At 38.2% G+C, this 18,743-nt stretch overlaps 1 protein-coding gene across 2 annotated transcripts in view; it reads left to right on the top strand.

Annotated features, from left to right (window-relative positions):
• CCDC85A (coiled-coil domain containing 85A) overlaps positions 1-18,743 on the top strand; it is a 359,555-nt gene that overhangs the window by 82,006 nt on the left and 258,806 nt on the right. The window contains exon 2 of one of the 2 annotated variants that reach the window (XM_089669226.1): positions 3,733-4,660. In XM_089669226.1, coding sequence (XP_089525352.1) covers positions 3,733-4,660 — 928 coding nt within the window. Of the gene's footprint in view, positions 1-3,732; positions 4,804-18,743 lie in introns of those variants that run through there. The other variant, XM_089669227.1, reaches the window with a different exon arrangement.

Below are 18,743 nucleotides of genomic sequence, written 5' to 3'. Positions count from 1 at the left end.
AGTTTTTCACAGTTTCCACCTTCCAGGAATGCTGAATTATGTTCCATGTTACAAATACCTTTAGGAATATCAACTGTATTGCATACCTTTGTATCATCAGCAAAAATACATTCCTTGCCACTATACCTTTGGTTTATCCTTTACACATGGATTGGATAGAACAGGATCTAGTATAGAGCCTTGTGCTCCACCACTATCGACTGGTCTCAGTTCCAAATTAAACCATTTACAATCACACCCTGATATCTATTCTTTAGGCAGCTGTGTATCCACTAAGCTCCTTGAGGGTTTAGTCATAACTTTTACAATGATTTAATAATATTATGATGTGGAATCCTATTAAATGCATTGTTGAAATCAAGATAGGCTATTCCACAGTACCACCCGGTGGTGCCTACTGTTTTTTTCCTGTATAGTACGTTTATAGTATGTTATAACTGTTTCTTGGTCATTTGAATCTCTGATCAATGTATTCTCTGTTTTAGTTATCCATCCACTGCCAATGTGAACTAAGACTTAAAAACACAAATCCTCACATTTGATTTTACCTGCTGAGGACATAAATAATACTTAGCAAGTAACTGTCTGCCCCCATTTCTCAGTTTAAATCTCCAAAGAACTCCTGAACTCCCAGCTAAATAGTTTGGTAACCCTGTTTGAGGTATGCAGAAAATCTCTTTTGTACAGCTCAATATCAGTCCATCTCCTAACATAATGACTGACTTAACTGAAACCTTCAGCTTTACATTTTTTTTAATCAACCTTTCTTTTAACTTCAAATATAAAAGTATGTATGCAAATTCTTCTGTATGGAAAGTACAGCTTTCTGGGACAAATTACTGATGTCAATGTGTATAACAACATCAACATTGCACTCTTAAATAGCTTTCTTGGCAATATTTAAAAAATGCCTATGACTGTAGCACCAGGTAACCCTCTAAATTCTTTTGACATTTCCACACCTTTTGTCTAAAGAAAAGACACATTTTCTTTTTTCAGTGATGTCCATCATATACTCAATAGGGATGCCATTCTCAAAAATATCTATGCTAACAACTTCTGTATTACCATTTAGTTCAGAAAGAACATTATAAGGTTTATACACACTAACTCTTTCAGACGCAACAGATGTCCATACTGCCCTTTTTCGGCATAGTCTCTACGTTAGTACTGGCTTTTCACAAGTTCATCAGAACAAATTGGCTCAGATAACCTCCTGAAGGGCACAAACCATGGAATCCAGACAAGCAATGTTGTAAGTATTGCATTAAGCTACACCAGGCATCTTAAAAAATCGTTCATAAAAATAAACAAAAGTACTACATGAGACAGTGTACTGTCTCCAATATCCTGCTGTTTTCAAACTACTGATGTTGAAACTGTATTTGTGTCCACGGCACTTCTTTAATGCACTTACCATGAGCAAACTCCACATAGATTCTTCTGGGAGTGTTGATCTCCAGTTTTCCTTCTGTGTTCAGTTGATCCTCTTGCCAGATTCTACATTTCTTCAGGACACAGTAGGAATATAGAAGTCAGTGGGAAGGACCACCCAATGCAGCAGGGGACACAGAAGCTTGACATTCCTGGAAGTGTTAATTTCTGAAAAAAAATCATCTAAAGATTCCTTTTCTGAAGTTAAATTAGAGAAAAGAGAGCCCTGACAGTGGTGGGTCCAGAATATTTTTTATTGCTGGCACTTACTGGATTTCTGCAGTAGCTCGCTGACAACATCCCCTCCTGTCAATGACCAGCAGATCATTAAGGAAGAGTCATGTCTTTGCTTTCTTAAACTTCTTTTATCGCTGACCTAGATAATTTATGTTAAAATCAAGATTATCTTTTGATGTGACAAGAGCTGCTCTCTTTTAACTTTTCTTTCTGCATGAGAGGTTAATGTATAGCTTTATTATCAGTGCATGTGGCTCCTCAGTGCCTATTTCTGATTGGTGTAGAGTGGCAGCCATTGTGGAGCTTCATGGGCAACAGTGGATTCAATGCATGAAACTCCAGAGTAGAAGAAAAGATTGGGAAAAAACCATACTGTAGAGCAGAAGCTACTGTTAGTGGTAGTAGGTAGTTAGTGATGGGAACACTAGCAGGGCATTTTCTGAATGTTTTATTTCTTTAGACATATGGGGGGGGTCCAACAAGTGCACATTATTAGAAGTGTTGTGACAGTGCTAAGCCCATTTGTGTAGTATCGGCAAGCCTTTCTCCAGCCCATCTCTGAATCTGGACTAGTTGCTTCGGGTTATTGCAGATTGCATTTTGATGTATTAAATTAGCCAGTATGAGCACTGAATACATATTTGAAAAACAAATATACTGTACATACAAGATTAAAATTCATCCTTGTATACATACAGGGAAAATAACCTACCTACCAAGTTGTTCAGTTTTTCATCCGTTGTTGTATGGCATCAGTCCACCCTAAGTCTTTTTGTCTGTAAATTTGTGATCCTGTAGTGCACCTGCTGGTTATTCTGGAACACCCTCTTCGCTGTCTCTCACACATAGACTTAATTTTTAAAAAAATCTAGTACCTAGACATTTATCATAGCCACCAATCTGTAACTCATTCAGTGCTTTCACTTGTGATCTAAAATTGTTCTTCAAGACTTCATATGAAGATCCATTAACAAATGCAAAAAACGTCTTGGCAGATTAATATTAACCTAAATTTTACTTGAAAGTATAGTCAATAAAAAGTGTCATACTTGATAAACCCTACTGCATGAACTTTTGATTTAGCAAGCTAGATAGATAGGATGTCATGCTTTTTGTATTCCTTTGCAGGATCAGCATCTGAGTAACCGAGAAGAAAAAGAAGAGGTTCTGAAGATTTCCTATTGTGCACTATATATTTTTGTTGTTGCTGTCAGTTAGATTAGGTAGATGGCATAACAGAACCTGTTTTTGTAGTTAAACTTGTTTGCATCTGTGACCTTGTAATAGAAAAGGGATAATGGCATGAAACACTGGATGATAGGTAGCAGGTAATTTGGCACCCAGTGCATGATCTGATATTATTCATGCTGCAAGCGAGTGGCAGTGATCTCCCTTACCAAGTAAGGAGTTTCACAAATGGGAGTATTTGGGTTTTGGGCCTATGATAAACAGCTGTTACTATGGGCAACTACTTTTTTTAAACTGGACTAAAAATGCAAATGAATATAGTTAATTGGTATTTAATACATATATAAACATATATAAGCAGGTGAACTGCTTAAAGTTAAAATTCAGGTCACCCAACTGGCTCTGCTGTGTGGCAGATCTGTGCATATTTTAGGACCAGATGAACAGAAACACTATACAAATCCTTTGGAAAATAAAATGCTCCCCTATTTGTATTCTAACTGTATATTTAGCGGTTTTGCTGAAATTTATCTTTCAATAAAAAGGTGTCTACCCACGTTTATTATTGCGACTTTACTATTTCACTAAAAGCTAGTGAAAAATGTTTTGAAAAAGTAGATGACAGATTTTAAATAGGTTTAATTTCAGCTTTATGATTTGTTCTCCATCATTTTGAAGTTATGATATATTGTATCAGATGTAATGTACTGCAACTGGCTTAAAATAAATCACATCAGAGTTGGCACATTATGATTATTTCAGCTACACAAGGCGGTTGGCAGATTTTCAGTTGAACAGTTTATCAGCATTAAAAATGTATGATTTTAATTCTACTTTGATCATTTACTAACTGAAAATATTCTGTTCTTTAAGGATGTAAATAAGAAGCTGCAGGAAGACAACCAAGAACTTAGAGACCTATGTTGTTTCTTGGATGACGACAGACAAAAAGGAAAACGGATTTCCAGAGAGTGGCAAAGGTTGGGAAGATATACTTCAGGGATCATGCAGAAAGAAGTTGCTTTGTATTTACAGAAACTGAAGGAGCTTGAAGTAAGACAAGAAGAAGTGGTAAAGGAAAACCTTGAATTAAAAGAACTTTGTTTTTTGCTAGATGAAGAGAAGATTGGGGTAGCAGGTAGTCGGAGTTCCATTGACAGTCAGAATAGCCTCTGTCAGTTGACTGCAACGACCAGTACATTTCTACGAGATGTTGGTGATGGAAGCAGCACATCCAGTGCAGGTAGCACAGATAGCCCAGACCATCATAAAGTAAACTCTACCAACAGTCCTGAACACCTCCAAAAAAGCAGAGGTGAAGGAAGTCCTGAACACCAGAAACATGGAAGTGGCAGCCCGGAACATCTTCAAAAGCCTAGGAGTTCATCAAGTCCTGACCATCAGAAACATCTGAAAAGTGCAAGTCCAGAACATCATAAAAGTGTGGGTAAAAGTAGTCCAGAGCCACAAAGGCATTCTTGTAGTAGCCCAGAAAATCTACAAAAGCAGATATTAAGTAGTAGCCCTGAACATTTTAAAAAGCATAGGTCTGGTGGTAGTCCAGAATACCAAAAGCTCAGCAGTGGCAGCCCAGAACATCTTCAAAAACATACATTAAGTGGAAACTCAGAACATCTTCAAAAAGCAAGGGTTAGTAGCCCTGAGCATCTCAGACAACATTTTGGAGGTAGCCCAGAACATCTCAAACTTTTGAGTGCGAGCAGCAGGGAAGGCACCTTAAGGAGACAAGTAGCAGATGAAATGTCATCTCATCACAGAAGTGTGTACAATGGAATGAATGGTGGGTGGACAAGCCTACTGAAATCCCCATTTGCTTAAATGGAGTTTTCTGCATGTATTGAACAACCAGCATAAACATAGTACATACATGTGAACATATCATGAATGCATGTTTTAGCTTAATACCAACTGTATATTAAGAATGGCCAGTCAGTTTCAGTATTTGACGTGTACTTTTTCCAAGTTAATATAGCAGAAACTAAATATGGAAAATGATTGATGCTTTTAGTGCCTTAGAATCAATAACAATATCAGGAAATGTTTTTTCTTCTAAGCAATTCCAAGCATTCCTGGCTACTATAAAAGTAAGCCATGGTGTGTACACATCCTATTGACATTTTTGGTTTATAGAGAATTCTGGTATGATTAGTGCAATATCCTGAGCAAAATGTTCTTTTTTTAGACTTGATAAGCTGCAGTAGAGTTGAACTGCAGTGAATGCTGAAATTAAGTTATTCCTTTATGTCATCTGCAGTATTGTTGGTGTTAGCAGTTAAGTTGCAGTTGTTTCTGTGTGCTTTTTGTTGGTTGTATACAATATTCCCTAACTGGAACTAGTGTAGCTGTAATCCTTCCATGCATTGGGTCTGATAAATTGAGCATTGTTGTTTGCAGGATCATAGTTGTGATTTATACTGTGAAATTAATATAAGATTAATATATTAATATAAATTAATATAGGTTGTATGGTTGCAATAGTTATTTTACTGTAACCTAAAGCAGGACTGCACTCAGAGGTTCAGGTAAGTGAAAATGCATGTTTTGTAATGCAAAACAATGCATTTGTAATGCAAGTAGAAATTTATGAATAAGATATTGTTTGCAATTTACTGTCATCTTGTGTTATTTAATATGCAAATGAGAGAATGCATGTCCCCTGGAATGTTAATGTATAATAGCAGACACATGCAGGTATCCGTGTGGACCTATGAACATAAGCCAGTAAGGCATTGGAGGTATGGGAATTTGACTTCCTTTATAAAGGTCAAAAACTGCCTAATAGATTTTTATGGCACCTGTCTAAAGGCAAGTGCAGGCAGACTGGATCTAGTTTATTATCAAATATTGTGAATCTCTATTGTTATGATAGATTTTTAGTCTTTTACATGTATTTCAGTACATTTTGTGCATTTTTAATTTGTCTGGATTTTATTTCTCGGGAAGAGTTTATGTCTAGCATTTTGTGTGCAGTTTGCCCTTGCTAAAAACTGCAACTTAAAAATGCAGCAAGTAGTGCAGTTTGAAGTTCCTAAGTTCAAAGTTTCAGTGTACTTTAAATTAAAGTGTCTAAAGCACAGAATTAAACTCTCAATCAACATCGGGGGCAGTTTAAAGGGTGAATGGAGATTACTGTTTAAGAAAAATTTGGATGAGAGAAACATGGAGACCGACGTTGCTAACATCTCCTTTTGAAAATGCCATTTGCTTGGGTGTCATGCTACTCTTATTTTAATAAAAATCAGTGACCCTGAACAAGTATACAGATATGGATCCTGATTTTTATTTGATTTTCTTGATCTGCATGCTCATTGCAGGCCATTGACCAAAGGTGTTGAAAGCATTCAGTTTTCATAACAGACAGGCAACTAGCATTTTTAGAACAAGTTATGACAACCACCTTTTTCCGCCTGGCTGGTTTACTCTAAAGGCATGCATCCAAATATGGAGCAATGGGGTGGATGTTTTCAGTATGTTAACAGAGATATTTCTTTATGGTCATGATTGTCATGAATAAAATGGCTATTAGTGGAGGTCTTTTCTCAATAATGCTTACAATTTTAGTGAGCTGTATCTCTTATTGATAGACAGTGAAATTCTTTGGGGAGAACATGTATACCATGGGCCCCCACATGCTTACTTTGGTCATATTCTTTATCTCCTGTGGTTGCAGTAGAGATTACAAAATGTGAAGAATTTTTTCAGGCTGTCCTTCTATTCCTAGCCAGGGCTAAGCCCTTGCAAAACTGATATTTCTGTTTTGGGAGAAGTGAGTTGAGTCATCCATGGTTTCTTTATCCCTTACAAGAACTCTACACTTTCTTTCTCTCCACCACTGAACAAGAAGGATAGTTTGCTTGGAAACGCTGCTGACCAGTTGTTTCACCAGCACTACTTTGCAGGTCTAAAGCTAGCAAAACACTAAATAATTTTCAAATGAACGTTTGAACAAACATTCTCAGTACATTCAATGGCTTGACAAATGTTGTTTATTTATTTCAGGTACTTAAATAGCATGGTCAATTTACACAGCACTTTACATATATATTGTTTGTTCACATCAGTCCCTAACCCTCAAGGGGTATACAATCTAAGGTCCCTAACTTACATACACATACTAGGGCCAAATTAGACAGGATTTAATTAATCTACCAGCATGTCTTTGGAGTGTGAGAGCAAACTGGAGTACCTGGAGGAAACCCACACAGGCACAGGGAGAACATGCACACTCTAGGCAGGTGGTGCCGTGGCTGGGATTTGAACTAACAACCCTAGTACTACCAGGCAGAAGTGCTAACCATTTAGCCACTATGTGCTTTTAACATTTGATTTTGTAAGGAATGGATTTACCAAATAAAACCACATACACTGTTAGCAATTACTTCATTCAGGAAAAATTTTCGACCCTGCTCCTTCAAATTTTCTCATTGTCAAAAGTAATTTCAGTTTGACCCCAGCAAGGATTAGAAAACTGAATGAATATTCTTACAATGCAAAATGCCCAATTAATGTCTACCACTGTATAACCAGCTTAGGTTTACCAGTGCTTGGCAGTGTTTTTAGCCTGTAAGTCACAGCCTTTGGTTTCCACTGAGAGCTGTGTGGCTGGAACAGTAGCAGTCTGCCCTCTGAAACCTTTTGATAAACATTGGGGTTGATTTACAAAATACAAAAAGGCTGTTTACTCTGCAAGGGAATTTTCCCTTAGTTTAGTAAAATACAAGCAAAAAAAAGTTTTGTTTTTCCTGCATGTGATTGGGTACTCTTTGCAAAGTGAGTGTTTACCACATTCACTAAGCTGAGAAAATTCCCTTGCAAAGAGAACAGCCTATTTGTCTTTGGTAAATCAACCACAAAGAGTTTAGTGGGGTGGCTGAGGAAGGTAGAATAGCCCTGTACATTTTTAGCCTTTGATATTATTTAGCTGATGTTAAACAGCTAATCTATTGGATAATCTGAGTTGGGCAGGTCTGTCAGTCAGTATCTAGGTGGTAAGTATTGAGACTTTGCATTATTTTTATGAAAGTGGAAAACCCTTTAAGGCTTCCAACTGCAAAAGCAAACACCTGCCTGAAGCAACTGATAAAACCCAAGCAAAGAAGATTTAGATCCAACAGGATAAACACACAGAGCGTGAGATCTCTTTGTGAAGGATTCTGCTGGTTGGTAAAGCTGTGTTTAACAGAACCTTGAGAGATGGAAAAAACTTTTGGATGACTCAGCCTACTGGTGTTCATCCAAAACTATAATATCACTATTGAATGGACTTGCCTTTGGTTGGAGAAAGAATAGCTCATTATTGCCATTCAATGTTTGCCTTTTAGATGGTTTTACAGGACCTTACAACATATCAAAAAGAAAATTGCATTTATTTTTACTTCAAAGAAATGTATTTATTGTTGTTATTGAGTTTCTTTCTGCTGGTTGTAGTGCTGCTATGTAGCAAAATATTTTATGGATGTTTTCTGCTGCAATTTAGCTTTTATCTGAATAACATTTAATATGTTAATGTATTTTTTTAATAATCTATAAGAGCCTATTAACATTATATCAAGAAAAAAAGAAACAATTTAAAATGTGTTGAAAAATTCTATATACAATTGAATTTTTATAGATATAGATGTTTTTTGAAAAGTTTAAATAATTTGTATTTTGATATACTTATTTACTTTTATATACTTATTTATTGAGTATTTTAGCGGTTCCAAAAAAATCATGACTTGGCTATCAGTGGTGTTACAAAGCATTACAGATAAACAGTTGTACTAATCTGATGAGCTACTCAAGTAGGCCGTGGAGACTGTATTATGAAAACATGCAGATGTAAATGCATTTAAATATTTTAATACGTTTTGTGTGACAGCTGTGTGAGATAACTGTACATCTTTATACCTTGCTGTGCTGGAGAGAATCATGTTTTATCCAAAAGCATTATTATAAATCATCTGTTTTCCATCTATGGTTTCACGGCGGGCTTTGATATCTGTGTCATAGAGTTATTTCAGAGGGTTTTAGATCTGCTTGTCATTCCCAGTTGGAACCATTTGAAGAAAAAGAAAGTAAAATTGACAACTACAGTTACCTGTCAAAAATTGTATTGATTTGAAACTAAATAGCAACTTCAGCCAATAAAATCATTATATATTGACAAAAGATTGTTTTACTTTACAAAAGATTTGTTAAGGTAGGCTCATGCACTTGTGATATTAGCATTCAGATCCCTGCTGTGCTATACAGATATGTAGCAACAGGGGTGATGATATTATGTGCCTGTAATTCTGCAGGCTGTTTTCCCCCATGCCACCTCCTGCCTGCTTTCTGGATTGAAAAGTGAATATAGACTTTCCTAAGACCTCATCATAGGAGCCTATGCTTACCTCCTAATAGATTACAAAGTAGTTACTCTAGCTCCAAGCATAATTTATTCATATTGCTAGTAAGGCAGATATCAGGTAATCACACTGGCTATATGAAAAAATTATTTTATAAATTCAGTCAATAAGTGATTAAACTATAAAAATAATTTAATTGCCCACATTTATTGTCTATCATCAAATTATAACTAATGCTGGGCACACATGAATATAATTTTGTTTTAAAAAAGAATTGATTTCAGAACAGAACTATTAGCTAAAGTTTCTAACAGCTAATAGTGTGAAGTTAATGGTCATCTTCAACTGCATTGACAAAAAAAATAGAAGGAGCAAGATAGAACATTTTTCTCTAACAAAATAAATTCTAACAGTGAATGTATTTTTGTTTTGAGAAAATCTATTAACTTTCAAATAAAATGTTAAAACTAAAACCTATTTGTGAAGTACTTGTGAATGATATACATCAAGTCTCTGATGGCATTATCAAATTATTGATGAGATTTCTCATATGAACATTTTGGTACGAAAATGTACCAGTGTATGTCCAGTTTAACAGAGTTTGCTGCATTTTCATGGATGGCACATTTGTTTTTGGTCCCTCATCTCATCCCATCTCATCTCATCTTGTAAAAAACGCACTTTTTGTTATTTCCTACTCTTGTGGGTTTTTTAAATATTGTTTTGGTGTGACTACTGGAGTCGAAGAGTCGAGTTACACTGGATTTGAGCATTTAGCTGGCCTTAATGGAATTTGTGTATTTTCCATTGCCGAGTGAGCATTAAAACGTATATTTCTAACAGGACAAGAATCATATGAATCAGTTGTGAAGGACACTGTAAAAAAAAATATACAAGGTGACTATATTGGTGGATTGTGTGATAGAATGAGCTTAACCACTGAAGTAGGTGATTAAAGTGCTTGGTTACAATATCACTTGAAGATCCTTGTGGTGTAAATAATGTGACTCATCAAGAAAATAAAATTATAGCGCTACCATACACTGTATTGCCAAAAGTATTGGGACACCCCTCCAAATCTTTGATTTCAGGTGTTCCAATCACCTCCATGGTGACAGGTATATAAAATCAAGCGTGGTACCGTGATAGGTTGCCACCTGTGCAATAGGTCCATCCGTGAAATTTCCTTGTTACTAAATATTTCTCAATCAACTGTTAGGGGTATTGTAACAAAGTGAAAGCAACTGGAAACAACAGAAACTCAGCCACGAAGTGCTAGGCCACGTAAAATGACAGAGTGGGATCAGCACATGCTAAAGTGCGCAGAAGTCGCCAATAGTAGAGTCAATGGCTAAAGACCTCCAAACGTCATGTGGCCTTCAGATTAGCACAACAACAGTGATAGAGAGCTTCATGGACTGGGTTTCCATAGCCAAGCAGCTGCATCCAAGCCTTACAAGTGCAACATAAAGTGTTGGATCCAGTGGTGTAAAGCATACCACCACTGGACTCTAGAGCAGTAGAGACGTGGTCTCTGGAGTCATGAGTCATGCTTCTCTGTCTGGCAATCCGGTTGGCGTGTCTGGGTTTGGCGGTTGCCAGGATAACAGTACTTGCCTGACTGCATTGTGCCAAGTGTAAAGTTTGGTGGAGAGTGGATTATGGTGTGGGGTCGTTTTTCAAGGGTTGGGCTTGGCCCCTTAATTACAGTGAAGGGAACTCTTAAGGCGTCACCATACCAAGACATTTTGGACAATTTCATGCTGCTAACTTTGTGGGTACAATTTGGGGATGGCCCCTTCCTGTTCCAACTTTACTACGCACCAGTGTGCAAGGCAAGGTCCATAAATACATGAAAGAGCGAGTTTGGGGTGGAGAACATTGACTGGCCTGCACAGAGTCCTGACCTCAACCTGATAAAACACCTTTGGGATGAATTAGAGCAGAGACTGTGAGCCAGGCCTTCTCATCCAACATCAGCGCCTGACCTCACAAATGTGATTTTGGAAAAATGGTCAAACATTCCCATAGACACACTCCTAAACCGCATGTACAGCTTTCCCAGAAAAGTTGAAGCTGTTATAGCAGCAAAGGGAGGGCTAACTCAATATTGAACCTTATGGACTAAGACTAGGATGCTATTAAAGTTCATGTGTGTGTAGAGGCAGGCATCCCAGTGCTTTTGGCAATACTGTATAGTGTATTTCTCAATATGGTACAGATATCTTTGAACAATCTTTCCAGTCTGCTGTCAAGAGACTGTTTAAATAAGATACTAATACATTGTCCAATATTTGAAAGTGATGTGAAAGAATCGGATATCACTTATGATGATCAGAGTATGAAGTGGTTCACACTAAAGAAATAAGTACTTTGAAGCATCTGAATAGCTTGTGCTCTTATTCAGAGAATGTTCATCATGATTGAAAATCTCTGCATAATGTTTCTGGAAATGACAAATATTTTACTATACGTGCACCTATTTATTGGCAAAGATGCTGGCAGATGCCGACATATCTCTTGCAGGCAATGAAAGGTCAGTCTCTGCAGCTGTCCAGTAAAATAAATACACATTCTCTTGGTCCAGTTATGTAGAAAGGTATTAATTTGCCTAATATGTCTTAATTATTTGTAGCTCATATGTTAAATTCCAAGGAACTTATTATTGTATGGAACTGCAGACTGGAGTCCAAATGTAAAATATATTGTATGCATTACATTCACCCCAATACAGTCAGCATGCCCACCATGCACCCCTCAATACACTCCCAGCACAGGGACAAATCATATATCATACCAAATTCCTGTGCAATACTTCCCTCCCCCTCCCTTAGGACCTATGTCGATGGGCAAATGCAGTTTGATTTCAGGTGTATTTGAGCTGCAGTTGGCCTTTTTCTGACTTGTGCAGTAAGACATATTTTAGTTTAACAAAGTAATTTATAGTAAGATAAATTACAGCACTGCAGATTGAAAAGGAAAGGTCATTTTTAATAACATCCAAACACATGTTATAATGTTGTTGCAATTTTATATGCTATATATTTTTTTTTCATTTGCTATATTTTTCCACACGAAAGTGGAATTACCATTCATGCTGGCCATAGTTGAATCAAAGTTCACATTGGTTCAGCAAGAACCAGACAAATTCTGATCCATGTTTGGCCACTTCCGCTTAACAGAAGTCAACCTGATGATTGAGTTCTGTCAAACTGGCTTGTTGGAAAATCTTTCTTGATCAGTGGCTACAGCCACTGTCAGAATACAGTGTCTCAGTAGGGAAGATTCCTCTATCCACCTCAACCGTGTGGATGAAGGAATCCATCAATTTTTTTTTGTTCAGTCCTCCGGCTAAATGAAAAGAAATAAAATCTATCTATGGCCAGCCATAGCCAGATAAGAAGATAAGGAGGACTAGGAAGGGGGTGGGGAATGGGGGGGGGGGGTGCATGAGAATGGTAATAAAAGATCCTTGTTCAGTCTATTATCTTTTCTATCAAAAATAATTATAATTCTCAGTTTAAATGTTTTCCTTTCCTGAGTATATTCAAACTAATTTTAGGAACCAAAATATTCATGTCTTCCATAGGATAGTTGGTTGTGAGAAATGATGTCCCACAGGCATGCAGCAATCCTCTTCCTTGTGTTCTTTTAAGGTGTGTTTATGAAGATTCATTCATATCTGTATTCTCCGTCCTGTCTTGCCAATCGTGGACAGTGCTCAACTGTTTTCATTGCTAAATATGAATACCATAAAATATTTTAAAAGCAGCTTCCTTGATGCAAACTGACACACTGAATTTTAAATGATTGTGATAAGGGGAAGCTGAGGTGTGTAGATCAAGTTTAAAGTGGAACTAAAGTTGGAAAAGAAATTGCTTAACAGGCAGGCTCTTTATTGCAGAAGAGGCATGCAATATCTCTTCTGCAATAAAATACACTTGCCTGTCTGTTCGCAAGTTTAGTTTACATTCTGGCACAGTGTCTCTGGGGTGGGATGACTGCAATCCTGCACATGTGCAGGACTGATTTCATCCCGCTACTGGAAGATTCTGGTACCAGCAAAGGACCTTATGGGCTGTGGCCAATGCCCCAACTGCATTATGCTATGTTTTTTTATTTTTGGAGGGGGGGTAGGGCCCCATAAGGGTTATCATGTATAGAAGGTGACAGTAACAAGAGTAGTAAGAAGGGCAGAGGATCAGTAAAGGTGGTAGCTGAAGTCGACACAGGCAGCTTTAGGTGTGGGGAAACAGGGAGGCCTGGATGGGAAGAGGAAGTAAGGACTAAGGAAGAAAAGGGGAAAGAGGGGATATAAAAGGAAGGAGGGAGATGGCCTCAAGATGAGGAGTAGAATAATGTATTATCTAAGTTCCAAAAAGATCTAAATTCAATTGAGGAGGTAAACTCAAACCAATAATATCAGGTAAACCGGAATTTTGTGTCCATACCCTTGAAGGAGCTAATTAAGTCTTCTTTGATAGTTTTAATGACATCATTGCTATCTAGTGTTTCAACATTGGAGGGGAGAGTTGTTTCTACAGAGCTGAAATACAGGAACAGGCAGTGTTCACAATATGGATTACAACAGATCATTTATTAGATTTTAGACTAACGAAGTTAAGGTGGAGCAGGACAAAAGCTTCTTTGGAATTTCTATGGGAGTCAGAGAACTTGAATAAGTTGCACTCAATCCCAAAAATGACCCAGCTTGGGGCAGAAGTAGAAGAGAGGAGCTGCAATGCAAACATTGGTGTGGAGAGCTGGTGATCTGTGTAATTTCTAGGTTAGTGTATTTTCTTTTATAAACTCTTCTGTCAGTGGAGTTATATAAAAAAAAACCCATTAAACTGAAACTGTGCTTTGCCCATACAGGTCAAAACAACCAATTCACTTTAGTACTAGCCCTGGCAGCAACTTATACTTACCTTTCCTTCACGCTGCCACTGGTCTGTTCACTGTCAGGAACCTAAAGAAATACAAGGTACTTTTTGCTATAGGGGGGCATGAATACTTCCACCTACTTGAAAGCCCTGGTTTTTGGCAGATGGCCACCGATGTTATCACAGCCCTGTGTAAGCTGCAACTAGGATCAATTGAAATTTATGCAAGCCTTCTTATCTTGACTGTAAATAGATCAGTGTGGCATTGAGGGCAAATAAAAATAGCATATGTGCTGTACTGGAGTGCTAAACTCCATTTTATACAATAAACTCTTCAACTTAATTAATCCCAAAATGATCACATAAGCAATTATGTAAAATTATATAAATAACAACAAATAGTGAAAAAGTGAACGTTGCACTAATGTGCTGAGTACCCCTTTTCCCAAAGATTCTAATGCATAATTAATATAAACAAAACACACAAAAAATATAGTATAAAATATTATACTGTGCATAAAAAAATGTCCGTATGATAGTATAAAATGCTAGTGATGAGCTCTAAAAGATGTCTTATTAGCAGGGCCATCTTTAATATTGATTGGACCCTGGTCAAACATTTTCTTGGGGCCCCTCCAAGGAATTTCAGTCTTCACCAGAGACATATAATAAATAGCAGCTAGACTCAAACTGAGTTTACTTAAACAGATCAGGCAGAGATTGCAATTGGTTGCCAGAGGTTACAGCATATAATTTCCTCTCACTGACTAGTTCCTAGAGGTTACAGCACATGATTTCTGCTTGCTAATTGGTTGCTAGAGGTTACTGCACATCCTTATTGCTCACTGATTGGTTGTTAGAGGATACTGCAGTTCTTTACCGCTCACTGATTGGCTGTTAAAGATTACTGCACATCATTACCACTCACTGATTGGCTGCTAAAGATTACAGCACATCCTTATTGCTAACTAATTGGTTGAAAGAGATTACAGCAGTCCACTAATGTTCACTGATTGGTTGCTAGAGGTTACTGCACATCATTACCACTCACTGATTGGTTTGTATTGGTTACTGTGAATTATTACCACTTATTGATTGCTAGAGGCTACAGCACATCATTACAGATTTACACTGACCACTAATTTAATAAGAGCATTCACAGTGACCACCAATGTAAGGTGGCATTCACACTGACTACTAGTGTGAATGAAATAATTTTACACCATGCTCCAATGTAATGAGAAGATATACACTGACCACCAATGTAGTTGAGACATTTAGCCTATGTTAACATTTGTGCATGTCAGGAACACATGAACAATCACTATCCAGATACCACAGAAATGTGCTGTCCTTTAGCAGACACACAGCAGTGCCATTAATTGTTAATGGCACCCGCACACATCTGCTGACATCCGTGCTTTCACAGGCACCAAAATTCATGGTGCTGTGGCATTGTGTGGCTCGGTGTGATTAAGAAACAGGCCAGAGACTTTTTTTCCAAATTTCTAGCACAGAGAGAAGTCCATTGAAATGAATGGACTGCCCCACACATGACGTACATCTTTATCTAACCCATCAGTACAGCTTTGCATCCTAAATTTCCCTGCTAACCTCTGCACCCCAAACCTCCCCCATCCTCTCCACTCCAGCTTCCCCCCACCTTAACTCTATATGCCTCCTTTGCTCATCTTTGCACCCACCTTCCTTACCTTTGTACATCCCCTCCTTGCTCACCTGTGCACCCTTAACTGTCATTCCTTTTATGCCTACCTCTGCACCCCCCCACCCATTGATTATATTTGCAGAACAAGCTGATGGTAGGCTCAATGACCGCAATTGCAGGCAGGACTTTCAAGCATGACCCTGTTTACCTCCCCAGTAGGCAGCATTTAGCAGAGGTGATGGTGGCTGGAAACTCAGGGGGGCATAATATATATATGAATGCCACCACTGTTTACATATGAATGTCACATTGCAGCCACTATTTACATATGAATGCTGACATGGTCTGAACATGTGAGCTATCTGTATACATGACAATGGGCAGAGCTGGGCAGCATAAGTGACAGTACTTCACACTGAGATATCCAGACACACTGCAGGGCTAAGACTTCAAGGGACAAGGGAATGTAAACTGGGACAGTTGGCAAGTATGGGGCAGCTGTTTTGGGCCCCACAACAATGACTGCGCCCAGGGCAGCTGCCCATTTTGCTCCTCCTTAAAGACGGCGCTGCTTATCAGGCAACAGTTTCCACCTCCATGCTCCACACAAAGGTGTTTATGTGAGTCTCCACCACCAAGTGTGCTCTCACCTTAATATGACCTCCCACTAGGTGTTCGGTCTCATAGCCACACCATCAGTCATGGATCTCTTCTCCTGCAGTCTCCACTCCACACCATGTAAACAGAATACTAGATATAGTACTTTATCCTTAAAACCACTTTATTGAGATAAAATCCCACTGACATGTAAAGGGTGCAGGATCACATCAGATATGCACAGCTTGAGCCAGATATGGTAACTCTGCAATAACGCCGTGACAAAATCATAACACTTGCCGCATCACGTATGGACGCCGTGATGTCATTCAGGCCCCTCCACTCTCCATTGTTCCAAAGAGTTACCATATCTAGTCTCCATAATCTTTTGGTGAGATTGTTGTTGAAATGACTGGTCTGGTACAGGTAAAATCAATATTGCCATAGCACACATTCCAGGAATGGGCTCAAAGGTGGCGGGTGCTACAAGAACAACTAGCTGGATACTGGAAACATCACAAGTCAATGCACATAGTCAGCACACCATGGATCATCAAGTGTCATCCAAAAGATTTATTGAAGAATGATCACATGATCACATCACAACGGACCAGGGGTGGACTGACAACTCATGGGACCCTTGGGCAATAGGGGATCATGGGGCCCCTGTGTCCTTGCCCAAACTCAAAAAAGCCTATGAAAAAGGTACCAGGGGCATCTCATGGGGCCCCCTACTGACCCTGGGCCCTCGGGCAGTGCCCGAGTTTCCAAATGGTCAGTCCGCCCCTGCAACAGACATACTGCAATGTTTCAGGACCATGCAGAACTTCTTTGTCAGGCATGCCTGCACGTTTCAGAAAAGTTGCTTTATATCCTTTATGATGTGATCTTTCTTCAATAAATCTTTTGGACAACACTTGATGATCTGTGGTGTGGTATCAAATATGTGCATTGGTCTAGTGCAGGGTCTCTTTAAGCTGTCCAGTGCATACATTGTCTATTAGTTAGAAACTTTTAAAAAGCAATGTCAGAGAGCATATGCTGACAGATTTAGAAAAGAATGATTGAGATAATACCAATTAAACTGCATGCATATAGAAAGAACATTTCTTCATAAATGCAAATTAAATGTTAATCCTCAAATAATGCAGATTGCACTTGTCTCGCTGTTCCATTCCTGTCGCAGTGGGAATTACTCTTCATCTAGAAGATGACCAGCCAAATACAGGACCTTGTTTAATGATTTCTTAAAATGAGGCTATGAAAGACTAGAATAATAATACATCCTCAAAAAATAAAAGAATGACCAGGAAACTATATGCTCATCAGTTCCCCTTGCTACATGTATACCAGTGTATTTGCCAGTGCAGAGCCTTCTTTCTTTTTCAAATGTATGAAAGATGGATAAAAGAAGAAAATGTAAGTGGCTCTGCTTTGTAATAATACAAAGGTAGTGCAACTTTGCCCTTATTCCCAACCTAGTTTTTGAGATATTTTAGAAAAGTTTTCCTGAAAATTACAGTATGTCAGGGAACTGCAGTAATATTCAGGAATGCAATGTAAGCTATACCTTGTGGTTTTCCTTGTAGTATCTTGATTTAATAAAACACTTTTCTGAGATTTGGTAAAGACAGAATATCTGTTATGCTTTTCTTAAAGGACTTCATAATGTCATTTGCTTAAAAAGGTAGTAAAGCCACTTTGTTAATCTTTGCCTTAATGTAAGCTTATAATAAAGCTTACCTGTAGGTAAAAAGAATATCTCCTAAATGTGCACCGACATACCTGTGTCATTCCTTCAGAGCACTGTTTCGTGTCCCAAGACTCCCATGCGCATGCGTGGGAGTGATGTTATCGTGGCCCGGCCAGCCAGATGGCTAGAGTTTGCAAAGCCAGAAGGAAGACCGGGTGCAGATAGAAGCCTCTACAGCAATGACAGTGTGCCGCTGGAGAGCTTCGTTTTAAGGTAAGTTTTCCAGAATGTACTAGTATGCGATGCATACTAGCACATTATGCCTTTACCTTGCAGGGGATTTTTTTTTCTTTTTTAGAGGCGGTTTACTGCCGCTTTGAGTTCATCTTTAGTATGTTCAATAGAGAGTCTAAGACACAGAAATACAACGTACTTGGATTAATAATACTATTTAATGCAAACTTCTATACTAAATGGTAATGTGGGGGACATGCTTTGTTAAAGCCGATTGCTGCTTTTGTCCATGTACAGGTGACACCCTTTATTTAAGGAAGTGGAAATAAGGAACTTAGGATAAAACTCCATATTGCCTGTTTTAATGGTTTTTGGGCTTGTTTGAAAGGGTACATGTGGCTAGATTTCAGGAACATTGTGCTACCATTTGAGATTAGCTTGAAATGCAATTGAGATAATTC

This window comes from Staurois parvus, unplaced genomic scaffold (genome assembly GCF_062004578.1).
Source record: "Staurois parvus isolate SC_StPar_1 unplaced genomic scaffold, SC_StPar_1.0 ptg000070l, whole genome shotgun sequence".
Taxonomy (NCBI): Eukaryota; Metazoa; Chordata; class Amphibia; order Anura; family Ranidae; genus Staurois; species Staurois parvus.
The sequence above is the reverse complement of the archived record's forward strand: the minus strand, read 5'-3'. Positions and strand labels throughout refer to the sequence as shown.